Source organism: Vipera berus, assembly GCF_964194415.1.
Source record: "Vipera berus genome assembly, chromosome: 5".
Taxonomy (NCBI): domain Eukaryota; kingdom Metazoa; phylum Chordata; class Lepidosauria; order Squamata; family Viperidae; genus Vipera; species Vipera berus.
The window spans coordinates 48,530,240-48,549,706 of record NC_138207.1 but is presented as its reverse complement, the minus strand read 5'-3'; the positions used below and the strand labels follow the sequence as shown (position 1 = coordinate 48,549,706).

Genomic DNA, 19,467 nt, shown 5'->3' with positions numbered 1-19,467 from the left:
TTGTCCCATTTTACGACCTTTCTTGCCACAGTTGTTCAGTGAATCACTGCAGCTGTTAAATTAGTAACATGGTTATTAAGTGAATCTGGCTTCCCCATTGACTGTGCTTGTCAGAAGATGGCAAAAGGTGATCACATGACCCCAGGACACTGCAGCTGTCATAAATATGAGTTGGTTGCCAAGCATCTGAATGCTGATCACATGATCGTGGGGATGCTGCAACAGTCATGTGAAAAATGGTCATAAGTCACATTTTCAGTGCTGTTGTAACTTTGAACAGTTACTAAATGAACTGTTGTAAGTTGAAAACTACCTTTGTAAAGAGTTTCTTTTCAGGTATTAGGATTAAGTAAACTTACTTCTTCTGGAGAACTCAGATCCTCTAGGTTTTCCAGCATTCTTTCCACAAACTCTTCTGTAAGTAAGATCTGCAAAAGTGAGGGGCAATGACTTTTATTCTTTTGTGCACCAAATTACACTTAATTGCCAAGCAGCAGGCTGTTCTAGTGCTCAGAACACTGTTCCATGTTGTTCATCCTGTAATTCACTAAGGCTTGGGAAGTCAGTTCACTTCCTCCGGTAATTATTTGTTTCCTCCTGTATTACCTGCAATTATTACGGAATCCATCTATATCATCATCAATATTTCCTGTGCCAAATAAGCTCTATATTCCGTAAATTTCTCAAAGCCACATAATTCTACAAAACAGATCTGGTTTGTATTATACATTTTTATCTTTTCTCTCAATCTGCTGTCAAAAAAAATCACTTCTCTATTTGCTCTGTATTTTTTCCGTTTTCCCCTAAATATAACAGCCCTAATATATTCTTTCTTTATTGGGAAAATGTTACAATATTATGACTATTTTAGTTGTCCCCCTCTGTATTTTTCTCAACTCTACAATGAGGTCGAGATGCAGCCATGTCAATATTGCTTGTACACTCCCATAATTCCAACATTCCTTTCCTAAGATATCCAATACACTTGGCATACGTCGCACTCACACTACTATTGATCTCTTTCCATTGTAAAGATTATTTCTGCTTGCTGGTTCTTGTTCTTAATTGCTAATCCATAAGAGAATTTGACAGTTTATGTCCCAACTGCTAAATTCACCTTGCTGTTTTCAGCGATGGTTCTATCAAAAATGTCTACAACATTGACTGAATAATATGTGCCCATTATAAAACAATAATTATTATTCATGTACCATCTAATCCAATGGTTTACAATAATGAGATACAAAGTTATATAACATCCAAATTAAACATAAAATCAATCCATAATAATATAGTATAACATATTAATCTAGTTTAATAAGAAAATCAGTTAAACGAACAAAACAATTAGATAATTAGACTTTATAAAGTAAAAGATATGAACATTCAGGTCCAAAAGCCCTCTGGAAGAGTAGAGTTTACTCGCTTCATAATATTTCATTAACAAATGGGAGACAATCAGCTGCCTTTCCTGTAAGGTCTGCCTTGGTCCCGCTGTCTCAAGTTGAAGCAGGCAATCCCATAGGCAGCATTTGATTTCAACTTGGAATCTCCCAGGTAGCCAGTGTAGGCCTTACAACATAGATATAAAATGATCAAACAGACAAATCCCGTCAGCATGCATGGTGCTACATTTTGGATGACCTGCAGTTGCCAAGAGGTGTTCAGAGGCAGCTCTATGAGCAACAAATTGGAGAAGCCCAAGTATTGAGTCACTGTAGTCAGATCCCCCTCGTGCAGAACGGGGTTACAAATGGTGCATCGGCTGAAAGGGGATAAAAAACTTATTTCACCCAGGGTGGCAAGTTGTTAGCATACTGGGAGTAAAAGACTTTGAATTTCCAAATGTTCTTTTCCAGCAGTTTCTAACAGGTGTTATACAGCAGGATATACATTATGGAAGTATCAATGTCTTCTTATGTTTAGTTTGTTAACAAACTTCCTTGAAACCCAAATACTCTAAAAAAAATCTGTCTTTCATATTGCTTGATCCAAATTTTGGAACACCGAAGGGTGGTAAATGATTATATAAGCAGCAAGACTTGCCTTGGTTTTGAGATCTATGATTTAAATTTACATTACTACTTTTAAAATTCAATTTTGGTCTTGCTGAGAGACATTGGGGGCAGATTTTCTGAACTAATTAACTATAACTGCAAAACATGAGAAATCAAGCTATCAAAAGCCTTTTAATACATGGAGAAGACATACTTATATTTTGAGATAATTTGCTTTACAATGTAGAAGAACTATAACTTACTTATAACTGTAATATTTTCATGGATTACCTATAAATGTATACATATCCTGTATACAAATTCATACATATGGCTTATGCATCTTGCAGTGCCTGATCCTGGATATTCCAGGAATAAAAAACTTTTGGTGGACCTTATACCCTTCTCCTATATTATGTACAATTACAGTCATATTGGCTAATTGGGGCAGAAGGAAAAAAAGGAGATGGAAAATAAAATATATGTATTTTAATATAACAACCTTAAATTGGAAGAGAGTGAATTATGAAATGCAGAGATCAGTACTCAAGAAGCAACAGTTGCAGGTGAGCAACAAGATTCTTTCATCTGGATTTCTACGAATCACAGATATATGATTCAATTTTGGGTTGGTAGATTCAGGAAATCACATTAGCAAGTTAGCTAAATGTACCTAATGAACGAAGCATTTCATGGGAATCAAGCATCCAATATATTTTATAAAGGTGGATGTCTGAGTTCAAGTTGCCACCCTGCATAATTACTGCAGCAAAATATGTCATGTACAGCTGCTGAAAATTACATGTCCTTTGTATAGTGTCTGCTAATGTCTTCTGGGCAGAAAGGGTATGAGAGCAAGAATCATTTGGAGTGTTTTTGGGTGAGACAGGGAACTCATGGTTCATAATATAGAGTTGGATACTCACAACATAAGAGTTGTGCATCTCTGGAAAAACTCTTTCTTCTTTGCAGCCAGAAGTGATTGACTTTACACACATTCAATTCATTAACTATACCATAGTAGTAGTATAATCTGATTAAAAAAACACATCTTCATATTGAATTCATATATATAGCTTTTAGCAAAAAGATTAAGTGCTTTTTAAAAATTTCTTACAGAAATCCAATTAAATTATTCAACATGAGAGTAGAAAGATTATCTGCTGTCCTTCGAAAGGGTCCTGCAACCAGAAATAGGGTCTTCCAATAGATGAATGGGACAAATAGTCAGTGATTTAAGGAGCCTCTTGGCCCATGTACAGAAAATTAAAACATTGGCCCCTTGATACCTCATGAGCAGATATTTTTCAAAAACAAAACAAAACCAAACAACAAAAAACCTTTTCAAGAAAACTATGCAGTGTAGAAAAGTAGAAAAACAGAAAACTCCATTAATGTAGTTAGCCCTCATATTACAACAGGGCAAGAGACGCCATGCAAGTTAGGGAGATGGCATGAGGTGTAGTGTGGTCTGGAGAAAATGCACAGGGGTGCACGACTGGTTGTAGCAAGTGCCGAGGGGTGGGGGAGGGTGCACCAACAGGAGACTTGTGACCATCCCTGCCAGTTTCTTCCCTGACTTTCTAGGGAAGCTGGCAGGGAAGGTTGTAAATGGAGATCAAGTGATGCAGGCACTTGGCAACTTATGTTAAGTATAAACAGGTTGCCAAGCATCCAGAGTACAATCACATGACCACGGGAGTGCTGGTATAGCCTGGAAACTCTGAATACTGCTCATAACCATCAGCACCATGGTTCTGCACCATCACCACAATGAACAGTTGCTGAACAAATGGGTATAGGTCCAAGACTACCTGCATTCAGAAAATAATAGCATAACTGTCAAAAATCACCCTGAGAAATAAATGGGGCAATCTCTAAGCTTTTAATAAAATAAGTATTGCTAGAAATAATATTGCAGAAAGTTGGGGCTTTCTCTATCTGTACAGCAAAGGACCAGACTAGCACCATTTATCATAAAGACTATATTGCCCATTCTGAACTATGAAATTCTGCATTTATAGTGATGAGTGAAAGAACAGTCTTTGCTTCTAGATAACATCCCACTCTAATGCAGGAATTTGTAAGAAACAAATGATGTTAACAGACACAATAACAATCAAAGTGCTGACGTATCTGGACAAAATCCCATGATTTTTTTCCCCATGCGTTTTTGAATGAAAAATATCATGAGGAAAACAATGGGGAAGCAGAGAATCTACAAATGTCACTTTGCCTGTTTGGTCAGGAAACACATATCTTTGCTGCTGTTACTGAATAAACACTCCATTATTAATATCTGAGCAAAGCTTTGGTTCTCAACAATGGTGTACTTTAAAACAAACGGATACAATAGTATAAATGGTTTAGAAGATATCTCTTTTTAAATGGCCTTTGCGGCAAAAAATTGAAATATTTCCAAGAAATCAGGAAAACTGCATTATTTTTTTTTACTCATCTTTACAAGTGCTTTTCCTCCTGAAGATATGGTAAACTCCCAAGACTTAATTGATCATAACTATATTTTCCAGATTAAATGGGCAAAGTGATTATCTTTTTCTTCATATATTTTTATTTTAAAATCTTTGACAAATATTATTTTGGCTTGCATTTATTTCAACAACAGATACATTAAAATATTACTTTGTACAGTATCTTTTGTTTAGGAAGGCCTTCAAAATCAAACACAAAGCCCAAACTCTATAATCAACCTAAATACTTCAGTGAATACAAAGGTAGAACTGTCAACACTATTATAGACATAATATAACTCAACTACAATGTCAAAAATAATTACACTGTACATTTTCTGATATGAGATGTGATATAAACTACCAGCAATTTGTTTTCTATATATATTTTTGTGCATATGAAGAAGATCATTCAAATATAAGCTGACTTTGTAATAATGCCGCCCTGAGTCTTCAGAGAAGGGCAGGATATAAATGGGAGATATATATATATTTATATATTTATATATATATATATATTAAATTGGAAATGATAAGACTCAGAAAACAATGGAGGACATTTCAACTTACCATTACAATCTGAATGAAAGAATGTTGCTATTTACTAACCATTTTTTAACTAATTTTAAAAGGAGAGTCTAATATATGCTGCATGATTAAAACACTTGACAAATTCTATTTTGCAATAAAATAAATGCAGCAGCTGAAGAGGACACACAACTGCCAAGTCAAGTGAACCATTACAGGTAGTCCTTGTTTAGCAACTGCAACTGGGACTGGCAACTTAGTCATTAAATGATTTCGTCACTAAGTAGAAAATCACTTGACTACAATTGTGCTTATGAGTTTAGTTCAGCTTTCCTTCCCCACATTCCTTTCCCCTTTGGAATGCTTACCCTGGGATAATCAACAACAAAGGAATTAATGTTTTATTTACATTCATTTGAGAGGAAGGGATTAAGAGAGTAAAAAGTCACATGATGGGGAATACACATTGAAAAGAATACACCAATGCCTATGTTTGCCTAATATGCTTTTTTCTCCAAACCCTAGGCTTATTAGGAGGGTAACAAAAACAGAAAGTATGAAAGTGATTAAAATCTTGTCAGTTGTAGGCAGCAGCTGCAAGCTAGCTAATTAACATGTTAATTGTTAACTTGAGAAAAGCAGTTTAGAAAGAGATTGCTTGTTTAAGTAATCCAGTGATGGCGAACCTTCTAGAGACTGAGTGCCCAAACTGCAATCCAAAACCCACTTATGTATCGTTGGGTGCCAGATGGGCGTGGCCCATTGGGTGGGCATGGCCCATTGGACGGGTGTGGCCCATTGGATGGGCATGGCTGCGGTGCTAATGGCAGACTGGGTGGGACTAAAAAGTTCAATCAACCAATTCCAACTTTGCCAGATCTTTTTTTTCCCCGCGAGAAGTTGAAATTGATTGATTGATTGAACCTTTTTTCTTTTTTTTGCACACGGCGGTGGAGGCCTAAAGCGAAAAGGTTTTATAAAACCCAGCTGAAGGCCTAGGACTGGGGTGATGGCATGCATGCCCACAGAGAGGGCTCTGTGTGCCACCTGTGGTCCCCACCATGGAAGTAATCTCTCCACTCTATGAGGGGGGAAAGATAGGAAAAGAAAGAAGTGCCAGGGAGAGAACATCATGCACTAACAGACTTAATGGTAAACATATGACTGAAAGAGAGACATTTTATATTTATATTCCATCTTTATTATTTTTTACAAATAAGTCAAGGTGGTGAACATATCCAACACACCTTCCTCTTCCTATTTTCCCCATAACAATAACCCTCTGAAGTGGGTTGAGCTGAGTGACTGACTGGCTTTCATGGGTAAGATGGGACTTTAACTCATGGTCCCCTGTGAAGGTCATACATTAGCACCTTAGCCATAAATTTATTTTTTCAGTATTATTGAACATTTGAACAGTCACTGCATGACTGTTATGAACAATCAGTAAGTGATTGTTGATCAGATATTACTAACCTCTGATGAGAAACTAATTAAGAAAATGTATATCTTTTTATTGAATTTGAAAATGGAAAACAAACAAGTAAAAGAAACAATGATAACATGGGCAAAGAATTTTGGATACAATATAAATTTAGAGAAATGGCAAAACCTATGGGAAAGAAATTATAAATTGACAATGTCAACCTCTTACAAAGAAAATTTGTATAAAATGTTTTATACATGGCACTTGCCACCAGCAAGACTAGCAAAAATGTTTAAAAATATGTCAGACAGATGTTGGAAATGTAATCACAAGTCAGGTACCTATTATCATGTATGGTGGACATATGTTAAAGCAAAGAGATACTGGACAAATATATATACTTGGCTAGAAAAGATGTTGGGAAAGCATGTAGATTTTAAACCTTAACTTTTTAAACTAGTTATAATACCAGAAAAGCTTAACAAATGAAGTATATACTTGATTTTACATGTGATAACAGCTGCAAGAATCATATTCGTACAATATTGGAAAAATGAAGAAATACCACCAGAGGAAGAAATAATTACAAAAATACTAGATTGTGTAGAAATGGACAGTCTTACTCTGAGGAAAGAATATTTTCAAATGTGGGACTTATTTTTTCAATGGCTGGAGAAAAGAATAAGGGATTAGGAATAGAGTTTGTATTAGTTAATGATAGTGAATGATAACACTGGAAGTTTTTAAGAAGAGACTGGACAGCCTTTTGTCTAAAATGGTATAAGGTTTCCTGCCTGAGCAGGGGGTTGGACTAGATGACCTCCAAGGTCCCTTCCAACTTTATTATTATTGTTATTATATACTCAGACAACACGTTTATTGAATAAGTACTTTTGAATTGTATTAAAAAATCAATAAAAACTTTTTTAAAAAATGGAAAAGAAAGTGAGGTCTGCCTGTAATTCTTGTTTATCATATTGGGGGAAATAATGAATAAGGGACAAAGGATAGTAAATAGTGAACCCTGGGCAGCATTAAGCCAGAGGGAAATCCGATGAAATGTGTAGCAATTATTGTTTATCTGTATATAGAGATAAAGATGTAACTGAATTATCTTAATAGCAGGTTTCCTCTCAAGCACATATTAGTATAATTGTATATGGATGTTCTTTTTAAGCATCTTAAAAGTTATACAGAATTATATTTTTGTTTTTGACAATGACTTAATTTGTTCCCTTCATATATACATATATCCCCAAAAGTAGACTTTAGTACATAAATATCAATGCTAAAATGGCTAACTTTCAAAGGTGCCAACGGCTTCTGCTGCTTTCTATGCAATAACTTTCAGTTAGGTATTGCAGAAAACTGCATTGTCTTAGAACATACAAGGAGAAAGAAAGAGGACTGAAGATATTCATTTCATGCAATGGGCTATAAGATCCTAAGGCTATCCACTGGTGAAGAATGTAAACCCGCTATTTTTCAACTGCAAGTTTCCCTTCCTTACAAGTGATCCTACTTTCCGTGAACTATAAAACCTGCCGTGTGAAGTAGAAATTATTCTCCTTTGCACAATCAGTCTTAATCAAGTTAAGTTAGTTAGACACAAAAGCTAAGATGCTTAGTGAACAAGAAAAATAAAAACTTAAAACTGTTGTTTCTTTTTAAATCAAAAATATAGGCTGTTTAGAGTTATTAAAGTTAGAAAGACATTCTAGAATCAAGCCTTTTTTAAAAAAAGCTTCTTATAGCATCTACAAGAAAATAGGAAGCTTTGCTTGACATGCAGGAAATGATGTATATAAAGTCACAAATTCTGGGAAAGCCATTAAATGTGAAATGTTTACCTCCAGATCTTCTTACTGGAACAGGCCTAGTGCACAATACGTTAAATCATTTCTAAACCTGTTTAAGCAAAGAGAAAAGGAGTATATAATGGGACTAGTAATGGCAAGAATGGAATGTGTTTGTTACCATATTTCCATTTCCGTAAATGGCTAAGGAGATTTGTGGAGGTGACACAAAATCCCAACACATCTCATTCTGCAAATCATTATGAATTACTAGTATTACTAGTATTACTAGTATTACTAGCTTTACAACGGTAGCGGCAACAACGAAGACATGGGCGGTGAGGCAGCTGCTCTGGGCCCTGGTCGACCGTCCTCCGAGGGGCCTTGACAGAGGCCCTGACAGAGACGCTAGTAACAGCGGTGCGGCGTCTCGACCACCGTGGGCTGCCCCTGGACGGCGGTGCCTCCGAAAGATTCACACCAAAGGAGACGCTGGACAATGGAGGCGACGGCCCGAGCCACCTCCTCGAGACACCTTGATCGGAGACGGCAACACCAGGGGCATGACACCAGGGACTCCCGTACCTCTGGGAGGCCACGCTCTGGATGGTCCTCAACCAATAGGGGCCATGGAACTGTGGCCGGGAACAACGCCCAGAGGATCAGGGAGGGAACTGTTTGGGGCGGCTGAACCACCGGAGCTGACGCCAATTAATGGATCCCTCCATCCTGCCTTCTGCCCACTCTCACCCATCTTTGCCCATTCTCTCCCCACAGGACATAACGGGCCTGGGTGCTAGCCACAGTGGCAGAGTGGCTGGGCCTTACACCTGCTACCCCATAGAGGTGAGAGCTCTATGGGGTATGCCTCACCCAGAGTACGTTCTGGACCACCTCCGGAAGCAGAGACACAACCCATCGTGAGAGGATGAGGAGTGGCCTGCTTCTGGGGGTTCGCCCGGCCAAGTGGCAGTGGCAGGGCGACGATCCAGATACGCACCTACCCGACTCGACCCTCCTGCAAATGCACCATCCAGGGGACAGCCTTCCCAGAACCACCTGTGACTATGCTTGTTCAATACTCTAGCATAGCACTGCACGCCCTCAGGGGTTCCCCACTCTCGTGGGTGCGACCCGCCTGCATCACACCCAATCTTGATGACGGGCTCAACCACTGGGCCTCTGAGAGATGGCCGGGCAGGGTCAGGGGCCTCCAGCATAAGCCCAACAAGAAGCCCCTGATTAAGTTTTTAGTTAAGTTTTTTGTGGGGTTAGGGAGGGGGGAGGGAGGAGACTATGGTTGCGCGGGAAAGGCACGCCTTCCAGCCACCATAACGCATGCCAGGCCCACGGCCGTCCGCGACGGCGTACAACGAGGACCAGTCGCCGATAACACCCAGTGGCGTCCCATCCCTAGGATGGTGGGGAATGGCAGAAGGTGCACAGACAGAGGGCCGTATCGTCACCGGGAGTGTCATCTCCGCCCTGTACAGGCGGTGAGACGCTCCGACCCTCTGTTCTCCCCCGGAGGACCCGGGAGCAAAGGTGCGCACCCTCCCATGCTAAGGCTGGTCTACCTGAATGCAAGGTCCGCAGCTAACAAAGCTCACCTCATTCGTGACCTAGTGGAGAGTGAGCATGCGGACCTGGCCTGCATCACGGAAACCTGGCTGGGCCCAGAGGGGGGTGTTCCTCTGGTTGACCTCTGCCCGCCAGGTTTCCAGGTACTGCACCAGCCCCGGGCTCATGGGAGGGGCGGGGGAGTGGCAGTTATCATCAGGGAATCCCTTAGCCCGCGAGAGACCACCGTCCCTCAGATGGTCGGGTGTGAGTCTCTCCTACTGAGATTCGGCCCAGGGGCGCAGTTGGGTCTGCTGCTGGCGTACCTACCACCTAATCGTGCAGCGGCGGCCCTACCCGAGCTACTCGATGTCCTCTCAGGGTTGGTGGTTGAATTCCCAAGACTCATGGTCTTGGGCGACTTTAATCTACCGTCCCTGGGAGGATCGTCCGAACTGGCTCGGGAGTTCATGGCTTCCATGACGGCCATGGACCTGTTGCAAATAATTTCTGGGCCGACTCATGAGAGAGGCCACAACCCAGACTTGGTGTTCTTGTCTGGACGGTGGCGCGATGATGTCGGTGGGGGTGCCACAACTATTACGCCCCTGTCATGGACCGATCACCACCTCCTGCGGCTAGACTTCCCCCTTGCCACTCCCCACCGTGGGTGCACGGTGCCAGTCAGATGGTACCGCCCTAGGCGCCTAATGGACCCTGATAAGTTCCAGGCAGCGCTTAGGGACTCGCATGCACCCCCTGCTCACAACTCGGTGGAAGCCTTAGTGGAAGCCTGGGAAAAGGCAGCCACGGAGGCTCTGGACCGAGTTGTACCCTTGCGGCCTCTGACCCGACGCAGATCCCAGCGAGCCCCATGGTTCACCGAGGAGCTCCGGGAGATGAAGCGTCGGAGACGGGGCCTAGAGAGCCGTTGGAGGTCCAGTCGATCCGAATCCGACCGATTGCGACTAAGAACCCTCACCAGGTCTTATCTCGCTGCGATAAGGGTGGCAAAATCCAACTACTTTTCCACCCTCATCGCGTCTGCAGATAATCGCCCGGCTGCCTTGTTCAGGGTGACTCGCTCCCTATTAAACCAAGAGGTGAGGGAGGAACCCTTGCAGGGTCGAGCCGAGGAATTTGGTCAATATCTGCTGGATAAAATCGCTCGGATCCGAACTGGTCTGGACTCCAACTGGGCTGAGATGGAAGAACAAGACTTGGACAGTCTTGTCGACGTCATCTGGGAAGAATTTGATCCTGTAACTCCTAAGGAAGTGGACAGGATTATGAGAAGGTTGAGCTCCTCCACATGCTTACTGGACCCGTGCCCTTCCTGGCTGGCCTATGCAGCTCGAGAGGCGACACGAGGCTGGTTCCTAGCGGTCATCTCTGCTTCTCTGAGTGAGGGTCACTTCCCCACCGCCTTGAAGGAGGCGGTGGTGAGACCTCTCCTCAAGAAGCCCACCTTGGACCCATCCTCTTTGAATAACTTTCGTCCAGTCTCCAATCTTCGCTTCCTTGCGAAGGTTGTTGAGAGCGTGGTGGCGCACCAACTTCCTCAGATCCTGGATGAAGCGGTTTATCTAGACCCGTACCAATCGGGTTTCAGGCCGGGCTACAGCACGGAGACGGCATTGGTCGCTCTGATGAATGATCTCTGGAGAGCCCGGGACAGGGGCCATTCCTCTGTCCTAGTCTTATTAGACCTCTCAGCGGCTTTCGATACCATCGACCATGGTATCTTGCTGCGACGCCTCAGGGGACTGGGAGTGGGAGGCACGGTTCTGCGTTGGTTCTCCTCCTTTCTCCAGGGTCGCTCGCAGTCGGTGCTGACAGGGGGACAGAGGTCGACCCCGAGGCCTCTCGCTTGCGGAGTCCCTCAGGGGTCGGTCCTCTCGCCTCTCCTGTTCAACATCTACATGAAACCGCTGGGTGAGATCATTCGCAGTTTTGGAGTAGGGTACCATCAGTATGCTGATGACACCCAGCTTTTTATCTCAACTCCTAACAATATCAGTGATGCCCTAGACGTGATGTCCCGCTGCCTGAAAGCGGTCCGGGAATGGATGGGGAGAAACAGGCTTCAACTGAACCCGGACAAGACTGAATGGCTGTACGTACCGGCAAGCCAGGAGATTCAGAACGTCCCACTGCTTAACATTGGGGACAAGTTACTTCCCCCTGTTGATAGGGCCCGCAACCTGGGTGTCCTCCTAGACTCGCAGCTCTCCCTGGAAGACCACATTGGAGCTGTGACCAAGGGGGCCTTCTCCCGGGTTCGGCTAGTTCGCCAACTACGGCCTTATCTGGACCTGGATTCCTTACGTACAGTCACCCATGCCCTTGTGACATCTCGCCTAGACTATTGTAACGCTCTCTACATGGGGCTGCCCTTGAGATCCACTCGGAAGCTTCAACTGGTGCAAAGTGCGGCGGCACGGACACTCTTGGGAGCCTCCCGATACTCCCATATCACACCTCTCCTCCGTGCGCTGCACTGGCTTCCGGTTGCCTTCTGTGTGAAGTTCAAGGTGCTAACAATGACATTCAAAGCCCTACATGGCATGGGTCCGGACTACCTACGGGAGCACCTTCTGCCGATGTCAGCACCCCACCGTCCTGTGCGCTCCCACAGAGAGGGCCTCCTCAGGGTGCCACCGCTCAAGGAATGTCGGCTAATGGCCCCCAGGGGGAGAGCATTCTCAGTGGGTGCGCCAGCCCTCTGGAACACCTTACCAACCGAAATCCGGATGGCCCCTGACCTCCGTACCTTCCGTCGCGACTTAAAAACTTTCCTATTCCAGCAGGCTGGCCTGGCATGATAACGTTAATTGGGGTTCCAGTTTGTGTTATTAGTGTTTCTTATTATTTTATTGTTCGGTCTGTATACCTTCCTTCCTCTGTACACCGCCCCGAGTCCCTCGGGAGAAGGGCGGTTTATAAAAACTAATAAATAAATAAATAAATAAATTACCAGCAGAATCATAAAATTACAGGGCTGGAAGGTGACATTTAGACCATCAAACCCAACCCTGCTCAATGAAGAAATCCAAATTAAAGAGAACCATCAGACAGACGGTTTTCTAGTGTCTGCTTGAACGTAATTGAATAAAGAAAACCTTATCACTCTTTGGATAAGTGACATTATTAATAAATTGTTTTTACTATTTTTTTAAAAAGCAATCAAAATCTCTTTCTGTAAGCCAAATCCATTATTCTGGATCCTACATTTTGAATGATACTGTATAGATCTTGACTTTCTATGTGAATCACTCCTTAAGGTGTATCTCTCCTCGTCTTTTCTCAAGAGTAATTATACCCATCTCTTAAAGCCTATATTTCTAATCCTCTAATTATTTTTACTGCCCTTTTATGAACTTGTTCTAATTTCTCTGAAATTTTCTTACACTGTGATATGAAAAATGGACATAGTACTCAAAGTGAAAATATTATTTACCTGTAATTCAGAATGAGAAGATACAGCCTTTTTTGCAGTCATGTCACCCTGCTGACTTATACTCAATTTGCAATTAATTAGTATTCTAATATATATACATACATACACATCAGTATTCTAATATATTTTTCACTTTTACCATTACTAAACCAGATACTCATTTGATAATGGCGCATTTGTTTCCCAATGGACTCTGCATGGTTTACATTTTTTAATTGATTGTAGTTTAGTTCCTAGCCTCTTGAACAAGCTTTTTACCTGGCTAATATTCTGTCCTGATGAGCACACTGTTGTTCTATCTTCTGAAGACAGAAGCCACCTTCTTTGCATTTCCATGCTTTTTTCAGTTGAACAACACATACTAATTTATAATTGTAATTAGAATTATCAATGCTCCCTTATGGGGTCACTGTTGATAAATAAAATATCTCAAGGGCTTTATAAAACTCAGGCCTACTTTGTAACAGCCCAGTTAACTCCATTCAGCTGTGTACCAAATAACTGTTTAGAAATAGGACAAGGGCTATTAGTAGCCAAGACATGGTTAATTATGAAAACTCTTTATTCCACTTTAGGATTACTTTCTTAACTCAATGCTTCATTTATTGGTTCCTTGTTTAACTGTTTTGTGTGTGGGGAGAGAGGATGTCTCTGTGTCAGTGTTGACTCCTGAGATTGCCTGGACAAGTCCCTACAGTTTTCTTGGCAAGATTACAGAAATAGTTTGCTGTTGCCTCATTCCTAGGATTTAGAAGTATCTGGCCCAAGGTCCACAAGATGGCTTCATGCCTAAGGTGGGACTAGAACTCATATTCTCCCAGTTTCTAGCCTGGTAACTTTACTACTACACCAAACTGGCTCTGGTTTAAACTAGAGCAGGGGTGTCAAACTCGCAACGTCACGTGTTGCAACGTATCACAACTTTTTTTCCATTGCCGGCAATGGGGTGGGTGCGGTTTCGTCATGATACATCCGGCCCATGGGCCGGCAGTTTGATACCCCTGAACTACAGCATGTCAGAAAATTAGTCAAATAGGTTTCTCTCCAGATCATTTATTTTTTTAATGGGGCATATTTCAGCTTTTTTTTTTTACTTAGGCAAAAACTCTGGGATATAAGCTCAAAGGACTTGATTAGTAAAGCTAACTCATCCTATTCTCCACTTCATTTAGGCATCTATCAAAATAACCAATCTACCAATCTACACCATAATACTTATCAGATCACTTTTGCAAAACTACAATTAAATGCCTTTCTATCTCAGGTTCCGTTAGGAACATTCCAGATGATACCTTTTGCATAAAAATTCAGACCTCAAAATTACTCAGAAGTAGAGTCTATGGAGCACGTATCTTTGGTTTGTGGACTGCACCATGGTCTGAAAGACACCATTATTTCCCTTTTATTGATTTTTCAATGAGTCAAACCAAACCACGTATAAGTAAATTTTCTTTTCTATAATAATGTAACTCTGGGAGTAGACAATTTTTTTCCCTGCCATAATTAGAGACATAGGAAGAAACTATTTGCTGAATGACTTGTTTTTCTTATGTCAAAATGTATGCTGTTTTCTTTGTTATTTTGTTTGCTGTTTGACTATAATAAACTTACATTCGTTACTGCTTTGATATATTGCCATATTTTTACTGTAGTAAAGTTTGACATTCTGCCTTCCACAATGCTCTTTGATACATTTCATAACCAAACATGAGTTATTTAATGCTTTATTGCTAATTTTATAGGATTGGAAAATCCTGCCAATTTACCCTATTCGTAAGAGAATTTCAAGCAAGGAACTTGATTACAACCTATGTTATCTATTAATATTAAACATCCCAATCTCTAGGGTTACTAAATATTGTACTTTTGTATCACCACTCACTGCACTGCAAAATATTATCACAGTTTTATTATAATCTATCACACTGCACTTCTACTTTATCTTAGTTATAAGCTGGTTTATCATTTATTATCGCAGTTTATATGACTCTTCATATAAAACACTTCAGTCCACAGACTCAGCAATTAATCTTTCATTAGAGTAATTCGGTTTCAAAAATGCAAAGACAAAGATAACTCAAAGATAATTAACAATAATAAAATTATTTTGTCTTACATTATATTTAGGTATATCATAGTACAGGAGTCTACTTTTTGAATTCTAATTCAGTCATTCTTCCACCTATATCTGCTCAGAGCAGTACAAACTGTATGCATGTTTTCTGTTGATAAACAGCTTTTGATTGGAGTCCTCAGTCAGCATAATTAATAACATCTTGACTAGAAATTCAAAAAGTTATAGTTCAACAGGTTGAAAAAGACATGATTAAAGTAAAAATCATGTCAGGGTATCTTTAAGTTCTTGAGAAGAACAAAGATTCCACAATGATAAAGCTGAAATAACTCCTACATAACAGCATCTTTTTGAGATGTGAAAATTATCTAAACTATTGCCTTCTTTTATAAGAACCAATTAATCAATGAATATCATCAAACTCATATTTCTATTGCGACATCTTTGAGGAGGATGAATATCAGAAGGAAGCTTGATCTGTTTTAAAAATATCTGGAGAACATTCATGGTAAAACGAAGTATAAATCCCAATAAGTAAATACGTGCTCTCTATAAGACTTGTACTTATTAAAATTAATGAATGTAAGTCACATATTAATGGCTCACTGATGCAGGATATGTATTGAATAGAAAAAGTCCCTAATTCAATCTCAAGTAGCAGTTAATGAGACAAACCTCTGCTTGAAACCCAAGTTACTACTACGTCAGAAGAGATCACGCTGAGCTAAATAAATGAATTATCTGACCTCCTGTAAGACAGATTTTTATATTTCATAGCATTGAAGCTACTTTGTAGTGCTTAGCTTGTTATTCTTGTGTCAAGCTTTTAATATATATAATGATTTTATTTATAGAGAGCATAGAATTGACGGGTTTCAAACCACTGATGCATGCCAAGAATATTTGGTGGAAAATGTTTTTACCGGATTGATTAAGTAAAAGTTACCAAGCAGTTTGGTGATTTAGGAAGAACACTGGGGACAATGAATTACTGAATTTTGCTCCAACCTAATTTAGGCTGCTTTGAATCACGAAGAATGAGTGGAATAAGAATGGATTCCAGGTCTCTTGATTGAGACATGTGTTGAGTTCTTCTCCCATTCAGCATGGCTTATCATAACACAGACAATGAAATGCAGTTTTCTTCAGTTCTACCTAAATTAAAGACCAGCATTGTCAAGAGATGTATAAAACCTTAGCTTTTCAAGAAGAGAGCACCTAGAGCCAACAATTTCAGACTATCCTTTAACTATTATGAAAAATCCCTGGTGCTATATGTGCTAATTCCAATAAAGCTACGAACACATAACCAGAACATAGACCTACTGCTGTACTTGAAAATTCAGTTTCACAGAAAATAAACCAAAGACATTCTAGTCAAAAATATAAGCAGGCCATTACCTGTAGGCAACATTAAAAATATGAAATACTTATAGAAGGTTTGATTGTGACATCTAGAGAAGCTAAGAACAAAAGGACTTAAAAGTAAAAAAAATAAATTTAACTTTGGAAACCATGTTAAATCAGAAATAGCTGCACAATAAAGTTTCTTATTATTCTTTTAAAATTAGGTAGAGATTATATATTTAAATTCTCAGCTTTTGGAAGTGTATCTGGAAAAAAAAAGCTTAGGAATATATGGGCCTTGTGAGCCACATACACCATAATTCAAATAATTCCTCACAAGACTGTTTGCTGAGTCTGCTACTTTATTCTGTGTTTTAGTTCTACTTCCTGTCTTGATTAGTTACCCTGGGAAATGCAAGAATTCACAACAGAAGGAATTTACAAAAGATGCAACAACATATTCAGTGCACAGGATTCCTAAGAGTTAATCAAATATAAAACAAAAAATAGAAATATGTAGTAATAGTGTGTTTTGTGGAACCATAACTAGTTTTCTAGAAAACTGTTTAAAAATTCTGCCATTGTTTCTTCTAAGGGAAGAAGGAAGAATTCTGCATATTCTTTAAAATAAGCCTCTTCATGCTTACCTAAAGATATTTTGCAAGGCTACTTGTTTTGGCTTTCTTTTTGAGTTTTTAACAGGTTCAAATATTGTAGCATTGCCTTTTCAATTGCTGGACACTGTTTGAAAACAACAGTAATTACAAAGACAACTGCATTGCAGTGGTGGGAAAAAGAATTAGAGGATACAGAGTTTCTAAAATGTTCTGGGATTTGGGAAGAGAAAATTGCTGTTTACACAGAGAAGAGTATTAAAAACTGCCATGTCTTTTTGGCTTAAAATTCCACTTTCTAAATACTTAAAAAATGTTAAGACTTCAAAAGCATTCTTGGCCTAAAATAATACAGCAAAAAAAAACCCCAAAAAAGATTAGTAAGAATTTATAGCATCTGAAACAAAAAGGGAGAAATAGGTTCTTATTCATAAATAAAAAATATAAAAATAAAATACCTGTAACCAGGGTCCATGTGCTGCATATGGATGCTCCTCTGTAGCAAAGGCCCCTTCAACTCCTGTAGATACAAAAGTGATTGCTGTATCTCCTGTAATACTTTTGTATGTAAAGTGCCGACCATGTAATAATCTGCCTCTGAAAAAACAAAACAAAAAAATGACTTTCAAATCAATATGGTTTTCCCCAAGTATTTATTTATTTATTTTTATTTTATTACATTTATATACCGCCCTTTCCCTGAGGACTCAAGTAGCATTCTGTCACGTCACATACTCAATACATATAATATTTTAGGCCCATAATTTTAAAGTTCAAGATAAAAAAATGAAATAGAGATGAAGGAAAGAAAACAACTATAACTTGACTACAGTAATTACAACTCCAGTGGATTGGGTAAAAAAAGAAAATTCATCGAAGTTCCAATATAAACAAACTGCAAACTCAACGACTTGTATCATAGAACAAGCCACTTTCACAGTACAATGACTGATGAAATGAAAGAGATGCAGTTAATTGAAAGGAATTCTATATCTCGCCTATATTTCTCTCTTCCAGACACATTCCATCTAAATATATGTTTTTTCATAAACAAAAAGGTATTTGAATAGCAAATTAAGATAATATATGTGTGCTGGAAGATTTCCCAAGGTTACCAGGAAAACTCTATTTTAGAATTCAAGTAAAAATATATAATAATCTAATTATACAGCAAAATACAAGATTGCATTGTGGTAAGATTATACAGCATAATATAATATGCTAGAATTATAACCATCAGTTCAGACACTTGAGACTTGACATATTAAGAGTTAACCAAAGCCTTGAAATGCAGATAGTCCTCAGGTTACGATGGCAATTAGGACCAGATGCTGTCACTAAGCAATGTGGTATAAAGTATGATGAAGTTAACATCAATTACCAATGACAATCCAGACAGTCCCGCTTGCTCTCTTAACCACAAAATACACACTAAGAGGCCCTGCGCAGGCCACACACAAGTTGGAATGGGGGGGGGCTAAGGTGTAAGTGCAGGGAGGCCATAGGAAGGAGGGTGTGGGTTGTGCAAAACAAAGCGTCTTGTCCTTTCAAAGACTTTATACAGGCATTTCAAGGTCTTCCCATTGTTTGAATATGTGTGCTTTCAGAGAAGATATCTGCACTGGAATTACTATTTTAGTAAAGCAATGTCTCTTGAAGGATCACGCCAAATCTCTGATATACAGCGCTTTCATGTTTTGAACAAGGGCACATTGCTCATTTCATGCAGTGCCCTCTGAATGGCACTCAACCCCAATGGGCATATAATATTACATGGTTAAATACTTTGTAAACATATTCAGTTTAGCCTTCTAAGTCTGTTTGAAGAGACCTCAGTACTGTGGGGACAACAGAATGGTCCTTACAGCCCCTCATATGAAAACTAACCTTCTACTCACCTTAAACAAAGTGGAATTAATGCTCCTGATTCCTGGTTGAATTTTAGATGCACACTCTCCAGCTGTCTTGTACGAATCAGTTCATGAGGAATAATTGCCGCTGAGCTGTCACTTTCTAAACTGTCCTTACGACTCCTAAATCAAAGAAGGTATTGGATTTTATCCCACCTTTGAAATATATTTTTGGTCAACTCAAGGTGGAGAATACACCTAATATTCCTGCCCCTTATTTTCACCACCATTACCACCATCACCATCTGATGAGGTGCAATGAGTAGAGAGAGAGTGATTCGCCC

At 39.8% G+C, this 19,467-nt stretch overlaps 1 protein-coding gene across 1 annotated transcript in view; it reads right to left on the bottom strand.

The window, feature by feature from the left end:
* SUFU (SUFU negative regulator of hedgehog signaling) overlaps positions 1 to 19,467 on the bottom strand; it is a 63,217-nt gene that overhangs the window by 9,911 nt on the left and 33,839 nt on the right. Inside the window, exons 9-11 of the mRNA XM_081328836.1 lie at positions 19,172 to 19,306; positions 17,732 to 17,870; positions 360 to 428 (exon numbers count right to left, since the gene is read on the bottom strand). Of these exons, the coding sequence (XP_081184962.1) occupies positions 360 to 428; positions 17,732 to 17,870; positions 19,172 to 19,306 (343 nt within the window). The remainder of the gene's footprint in view (positions 1 to 359; positions 429 to 17,731; positions 17,871 to 19,171; positions 19,307 to 19,467) is intronic.